Here is an 8,051-nt window from a genome sequence, read left to right as displayed (position 1 = left end):
GGTGTGATGAGTTAACTTATTCTTAAGGGAGCTGCTTCCTCACCTGTTCATGACCTGTAAGCAGCTACTACTGAGCTGCTACTCCTACTTCCCAGGCCTGAACATGGCAACAAAGTGTGAAATCAGGTTGAGTGTTTTAAAGGAAAAGACTCACAGAAAGAAAAAAAAAACAACCAACAGTAAAAAATGATCACCTGTTTCAACTGGGGTTTTTTGTATCCAAGTGGACTTAACCCTAAAAAGCGAGAACTGGGAAAGGGAAATTGAAGGGACATCAGAACGGCTTACTTTCCTTCTTGCTAAGTTTGTGACATGTAATAATTTGATTAAAGGCTTCAATGACAGCAGTAGTGAACTTTGGGAAATTTCACTGACTCTTGACTGAGACTCCTTCACTGGCGTTAGATTCTGTTTGGGAGCTGTCACTTTTGTGTTTGAAAAACATGGAAAAGCTTCATATACAAAGCAAAGGACTTCTGAGTGAAACATTAACATTTCCCATTTAAAAAAAAACACCTTTGTTGGTTTGTTGGAAATTGGTCACAGGTTTTTGCAGTATCTTGTGAGTAGGTGAATTTTAGATCTAACTTAACCAGCCACTGTTCACTTCAAAACTAGTAAACCAGAGAAGAAAAAATATCTGGGTAATAAGGGAGGAGACAGATTCTGACTTTGAAAAGCTAGGCCCAGATATAATACTTGCATCTCTTTAAAGCTTTCTCTGTATATGCCAAAGGAGTGGTATGCTGTACTAGGAAGGTACTTACTGAGTACATTCCATGTGTTGACAAATCTGTGCCTTGTACCAGTTTACTGAAACAACACACAGGTTTACCATAGTCTTGTGAGTGCTGTGGGACAGCGAGCCTGCACTGCACAAACCATCTGCTAATGGGAAGGCTAAAACACCCCTTCAGTCATCACCCTTTTGGTCTCCTCCTCAGGTGAATCTTTCCTGAAGGGACCTCCCTGCCCTGGGCACAGCACACTGCCAGCCCTGCCTGCACTGCAGTACTCACCAGCACTGCTGGATCAGGCAGGGGTCCCTGCAACCCGGCTGGCACATCTGGACTGACTGATGTCTGCTGCATAGGCATAAGTCCCCAGAAATCTTCTGAGTGCACAGTCTCACTCGAGAGCACCTTGTGTTGTCTTGCTTTATAGTCATTCCCATTTGATCCCCACTATCTGTGAGCATCCACAGTGGGTTTTGTTGCAGTTCAGCTTTCTCCTGTCACTGTTAGCGATTGCATGTATACCAAGTAACACAATCAAATATAAAGCCAGCATGTTGGTCAGAGTTTGTTTATAGGTGTTCTGCATTGCTTCTTAGGAACTGCTAACCTGCTGTGAGGAGGGCAAAGGGGAGCTCAAAGATGGTCTGGAAGTGATGCTCAGTGTCCCAAAGAAGGCCAACGATGCAATGCACGTCAGCATGCTAGAAGGTAGCAGATGGGCAGGTGGCTGGGGCAGGGGAGGGACCCACCAATAAATGAAGCCTTCTCGTTACTTGTGTAAAAAGTTAGTACAGGTTGACTGTAGCAATACTGTTGATTGATCATAATTTTCAGCTAATTCCTAGCTGCTTCCTGATATTTCCCCAAAAGTCTTGGAAGAATAAAGCTGGCTAGGAAGTTTCGGGGTTTTATTTATTTATATCTTATGTGTGTGTATATATGTATTTATACGTGTATATATGTGTACATACACATGTGTGTATGCATATACAATGTGTGTGTGTAGATATATATTTGGTTAAAACGTTCTTAGTTAATGAAACACAAAAAACCCTCCTGAAACAGTATCAGTTTAGCTGCTGGCAGCCGTAACGATTACTGGATGAAAACATTTCTAAATACTGTCTCAACATTTCAAAAGAAAAAGTTCTGGTTTTCTGAGTCAAAACAGCTTGTGTTTCAAAATGTTAGTATAATTATCCCAAAGATGTAAAAAAAAAAAAAAAGTATTATTAAAAAACATTTCAAAATTACAGAAAAAAAAATATTTTGATTGCCCCAAAGTTAAGTCTTTTATTGGCTTTTTGATGTGTGGAGTATTTCTAAAATTTAAAATTTTTATTCTGGACAGAGATGCTTTATTATCTCTCAAACATTTTCTTGGCCTGGGAAAATAATTTCCAGCCTGGCTTGAGTCAGAACCAGGAAAACAAGAAGAGTACTAAAACAGGCAAGAAAAAGGAAATGGTGCCAGTAGCTAAGCAACACATTAAGACCAGGTGATTAAAATTGCAGGGGGCAAATTGACCCAGCATAGGTAGAAAGACTATAGAGATGGTTTTAACTATGGTGTCTGGTGAAAAGCAAGGTTTCCCAAAATAACGCCTGGATAATCTGTCCCCATGAGATGATGAGCATCACGCAATAATAAAGAAGCAGGGATGACTTTGTTAGGGTAGACGAGCACTTGGACAGTTGTCTTCTGAATAAAACATTATTCCCGAATCTTTGGAGCAGGGACCAGGGCTGCTTCCTGCTCTGCCAGGGCTATCTGGCATGAGCAACAGCAGGCTGTGCTGGTGGAGGAGCAGTCCCTAGCTCTGGAGAGAAGCGTGACCCACAGGCTGCTGAGACAGCAGCTTGGAGGGCACCTTGCACTAGGGACTCCCTTTTCCCTCAAGCTTCCCAGTTATGTGGAGGGAATCCTGTGATCCTCAGCCATGTGGCTGAGACATGCAGCTTGGAAGATAAGAAACTCCTCCCGGAAAGCTTGTTTCAGGCACCATACCAACTTGCTCTCATAGATGTAGCTCCTCCATGCCACTGCTGTGGACTCACAGGCCCTTGAAGGTTGGGTTAGCATGCTTGAAGGCATCATGGTATGATGGGGCACTTCCAGCTACCACACGTTATGTTTCTCTGAATTTGTGTTGACGTGCATAAGATTCCTTGCATTGCAGTTCTGTGTACAGTAACCACCACTGAAACCTTTATAATATTTATCTTTAAGTAATTACTACTATACTTTAGCAGCAGTCTCATTTAGCACATGTGACATATTTGCCTCTGGTGAAATAATTATATCACTGCAGTAGGAAAAAAAAAAGAAAAATATTTTCACTGGGGCAATGGATGCCCATTAATGTCCTTTCAGAATATGCATTAAAAAAAGAGAAAGACCCTTTAATTTCAAGTCCTTACTGCTCTGGTGTTTCTGGGCATTACTGGCCCCAAGAACAAATACAAGCCAATGTACTTTGTGGTTTTAGGGTTTGATGAGAACCTGGACGTCCAGGGAGAGCTGATTCTTCAGGATTCCTTCCAAGTGTGGGATCCCAAGTCTCTCATTCGGAAAGGCCGTGAGAGGCATTTGTTTCTCTTTGAAATCTCTTTGGTGTTTAGCAAAGAGATCAAAGATTCTTCGGGACACACAAAATACGTTTACAAGAACAAGTTACTGGTAGGTGTGGCTGCAAAGAAAATATTCTGGGTGTTGTGTTTCTTGTAGGTAGAGGTGGAGTTTGGGGGATGGCTCACATGTCCCCATGCTGGGTTGGGGATACTCATGCCACATGGAAGGGCTGGCTTTGGGCCCTGCAGGGCTCACCTGGAAGCCAAGCTCGCAGTGAGTCTGGAGGGGTTTAAGATAGATCTGAAGGGTGGGTGGGAGATGCAAGGAGGATCACTCAAGACATTCACTTCCTTGCCATACCCTGGTGGTTTTCTGTTTCTTTTGTCTGTGTGTAGCAAAGCAGAGACAAGATCTCACTCCCCTATCCATCCCTGCCTCCCCACTTCTCCCTACAAATGTAAAGTTTTTTGGACTCATGAGGCTTCATATATATGAAATCTCTCATCATCTCTCCTCCACACTAGACCTCAGAACTGGGAGTGACTGAACATGTTGAAGGAGATCCCTGTAAATTTGCTTTGTGGTCTGGACGAACACCATCCTCAGACAATAAAACAGTGCTGAAAGTAAGTCTCTTCTGCTTGTTTTCTTTGCCTTTAGAGCTGCTAGTTGAGGCCTTGGGAGCACTAAATGAAAGGTCAGTTTCTTCTCTCCTCCTTTTTGCATGGCTTCCATGTCTGTCAGCAGGGTCATGCCTGCATCAGGAGCAATTCAGCTCTAAGGCCTCAGTATGAATCAAGACAGTGCTGTTGTGCAGCCTTGCTGAAATTGCATCTCCTCTTGCAACCTGGGTTGAGCAGCCGCACACTGACACAGGGCACGTCTCAGGGTGTTTGGCTGGGATGTGTAATTCTCTTAGTCCTTTGCCACTGGGCTTACCGACAATCAACCTATTCCTCAAGCCTCCAGAGCTGACAGCCATTTCTGTCAAGTGAGTTTCTAACGAAGAATTTGTGTTATAGTTATTTTGTCTGAGGAAATCCCAGCTGTGCGCTGATAACCTATTTCCCCTCCACAGAGTGTGCTGTATTGCTAGCATTAGATATATTTATCCAGAGCTTAGCTGCTATACTGTTGCTTGCCAAGTAGGTCTGGTAAAAATACCTCAGTTCTCTTGGGGTTACCAGGTACTCCAGCAGCTAAAACAATACAGCAGAGTGGAGAAACAGTTAATCATGCATTTTCATCAGCCAACCACAATTCTTCTACATAGGAGGTGACATGCTGGGAATATGATAAAGTGTCTGACTTTCTGCCTTGTGGAACTTTAGGCATCCAGTATTGAAACAAAACAGGAATGGATCAAAAATATCCGGGAAGTCATTCAAGAAAGGATTATCCATCTGAAAGGAGCTTTGAAAGAGCCAATTCAGCTCCCCAAGACACCAGCAAAACAGCGAAACAACAGTAGAAGGTAACCTCAGTCATTCCATACAATGTGAAATCACTAGAGTTTTCTTGACCAGCAGCAGTGTAGTGTCTGTGGGCTTTTGACTGGATTCGCTTACTTTTTTTTACTATAGTCAAAAGCAGTTTTCATCATCTTTGTGTTTTACATGTTGTCTTGGCAAAAGTAGCTAGAAAGCTTTTCTGTGATATACATACAAAGGTCTTTTATTTTAGTACTCCAAAGTATTGGAGAGAAATGAGCAGTAAAAATTCTTCAGAGTCCGAGGTTATGTTTCTTTCCCAAAGTAGAATTTACTTCTTCACATTTGAATATTAACAGATTTTTTTTTCCCCTGTCTGGCATTTTGAGTTGTTTGACAATGAAAATCACAGCTGGTTGTGACAATATATTACTACAGTGGAGAATCTGTGTTTCATCTTCAAATACAAACTCATTGCAGCCTGTGAAGTAATATTAAAATTTTTTTGTCAACTTCTTTGAATCCTGGATTAAATAGAAATTATAGAAAATGAATTGTTCTATTGCTGTCATGCTGGCATTCCCAAAAGCCACCTGTAATTTGAGCATCTCCATTTCCTCATCAAGTTTTATCACTCTCTTACTTCAGGCTGTATTATAGAGGCATACAAAGCATGAGTAACCAAGGTCACCCAGGAGATCTATAGCGAGGCAGAGATCCAGACGTTTGTTCCAGGGGACATACACCAATACAAGAATTTTCTAGTACAGAACTTAATTTTTTTTTTCTTTGTCCTTAAGTATGTATTTTGTATTATTTAAATGTTTATTTTGAAAGACCAGTAAAAATTTAGGACAACTATATCTATAGAGCAAAAGGGAAGAAAGTACCTTCTATTAGGAGACTCATAGAGGTAGACTTGTAGAGCTCTACACTGTCTTTACTTAAGTTTGTTTGGATATCATTTTTATGGCTTAGTATTAAATTCCTGAAAACGCGGTTCCTGCGAGACAAGAGAAGTACTTCCTCCTTCAGTGTCACATGTAGCCTGGGCTGAATGGTTTTGGTTAAGGCAGAAATCTAACTGAAGGAAAATTTCTGCCTGACACCCTCATTACAGAGCTATTTCTGAACACCAGAGTCTTCTATGCTGTAAATATGCAGGCAACAGCCATCCTGTTTCCAGCAACAAACGGTGTGATTATGTGCTAATCCCAACCCTATGGCTGAGGGTGACATCATTTTAAATTGCAAGCTACATAGCAACATGGGCTGCATCAGCGAGGTAATTTTAGCACAAAGCCAGCTCTGGTACGCTGACTCGGCACTTCTCAAATCCACCTATAAAGTTGTGCACATTCCAAGGTGGTGTGTTAAGTAAGCGTCATTGTTTCCCTATTATGTCTTTTGCAGAGATGGAGTAGATGATGCAGACAGCCAAGGAGATGGCAGTAGTCAACCTGACACGATTTCAATTGCATCCAGGACATCACAGAACACAGTGGACAGTGATAAGGTAGGACTGAAATGTGAAAATACACTGCAATTGATCGTCCCCAGAAAAACGTAAGTGAAGAGCAGAATAGAAGGCATAATAAAGCAACCTGTCTTCTACTGAGTGAGTTGAAACTTGTATTCCCCTATGCTAGGCTATTAAAATCCAGTCTGTTTCTAGGTGCTCATCAGTACTGCCGTTTTACATGGTAACATCTCTGCAGCTGCAGCTTCTTTGTAGTTAATACACAGAGGTTGAACTGGCTCTGAAGAAACACAGCCCAGAGCAACCTTTTCTTCCCTAGTAGAACGTGTCCTGTAGGAGCCAGCTTCTGAATCAGCAAACAGTTGGTTATGTTCCATATTTGCCCTCTGAGCTAAAATCACTAGTTTGTTGGAGGGAATACAGGTGCTTACACACTAATTAATACAGCAAAATTGGGATCCTGGCTTGTATCTTGAGAGCCTGGGAGACCTACCCTTTCCATAGACTGTGATTCTGGACCCCACTCCTCACAGACATATGGTGGAGCATATGGATGGCCCCGAGACGTGCCAGATTCTGTTGGAATATTGCATGCTATTGGCACGTAGGTACTTGTAGTTTTACTTATCAGACAATCTGAGTCCAGATTCCCAGCTCCACTAGGATGCCTGACTTGAATTTGTCACCCTGATACCTCCAACTGCGGTCTTTAGCTGAATTAGCAGTTGGTGGGCTGTTAGCAATAATTTACCTCAGCTACAATGATGTGGTTTGTCATATCCACCGAGACAATGTCCATATTCTCTTCATGTGTTGTTTTGAAACTATCTGTAACTTGCAAAAGGATGAATTCTGCAGAACCATTCACAATTTATGTGTTTGTCAGGGCTTTAATTATTCTGCCACTTACACAAGGTAGAAGGGAATTCAAGTTTATGGTTGCAAAGTTCACAAGTAAGATTCAGTGCAGAGGTTATTTTGAAAGCTGGACTCAGGCATAGGAGTTAATTGCAAATAAATTACCTTTGTAAGACCACCTGTTGTATTTATCTTAAAGGCATGTTCCCACACTTTTGCTTTTTTTGACCAATAATGTGCATTAGAAAAGTATTAATCCTCACAATCCAAAGGCCACTGTAATTTATGCAAATACTTTTCCCGATGCCGAAGAAGTACTTTCTTGTGTCTTCAGTCTACTTGGACTCACCCTGCTTTTCCATGTCTTTCACATTTATCATTCCTGAGAAAGACCCTGACTTAGCAGAGTACTGGAGCTCATGCTTAATTTTAAGCATTCGCATAAGCTTTGCTCATTTGCCCCAAGCCGACTGACTAAGTTGCATGAATTATGGTAGACAGGCAAGGTCTAGGTAAGATGCTCCATATTGCATGCTGTCACTGCATACAAGATCTATAGTGCCAACAGCACAGGAAACAATCAGGCTGTACCCTGAAAGACAGCCCATCATGGCAACAGCTGGTTTAAGGATGCAAGACTGGAAAGGGATATAGGAATTTCTATCCAAAACCTTGTTTGAACTGAATGGCAAATGCGTATGAGGTAAATTGAGCACCAAATCATGCAGGGAAAAATTTGTTACCACTGGGGAAAGGCTAAATCAGTTCTAGGGTTGTGTCATGTTTTTTTTACTTTTTTAAGGTGGGTAGGTTCACTTGCTGACTTAAGGCTATCTGTGTGTTCGTGTGTCCTTATATACATTTACTGAATAGAAACAAATTCCAGTGTACAGCTAAAGCTTAAATATACTTGCATGTGCTTTGTTGAATCTGAGCAGCTAGTGTATCATCCTTAGGTAGAGAGGCAGTTCCTG

The 8,051-nt window shown here is 41.7% G+C and overlaps 1 protein-coding gene across 1 annotated transcript in view; it reads left to right on the top strand.

Moving 5' to 3' along the window:
• The window catches only part of KALRN (kalirin, RhoGEF kinase), a 368,140-nt gene that overhangs the window by 217,809 nt on the left and 142,280 nt on the right, over positions 1-8,051 (top strand). The window contains exons 29-33 of the mRNA XM_009327171.1: positions 1,334-1,445; positions 3,227-3,417; positions 3,834-3,935; positions 4,641-4,783; positions 6,153-6,255. Coding sequence (XP_009325446.1) covers positions 1,334-1,445; positions 3,227-3,417; positions 3,834-3,935; positions 4,641-4,783; positions 6,153-6,255 — 651 coding nt within the window. The remainder of the gene's footprint in view (positions 1-1,333; positions 1,446-3,226; positions 3,418-3,833; positions 3,936-4,640; positions 4,784-6,152; positions 6,256-8,051) is intronic.

The sequence above is a fragment of the Pygoscelis adeliae genome, unplaced genomic scaffold (assembly GCF_000699105.1).
Source record: "Pygoscelis adeliae isolate BGI_AS28 unplaced genomic scaffold, ASM69910v1 Scaffold227, whole genome shotgun sequence".
Lineage (NCBI taxonomy): Eukaryota > Metazoa > Chordata > Aves > Sphenisciformes > Spheniscidae > Pygoscelis > Pygoscelis adeliae.
The sequence above is the reverse complement of the archived record's forward strand: the minus strand, read 5'-3'. Positions and strand labels throughout refer to the sequence as shown.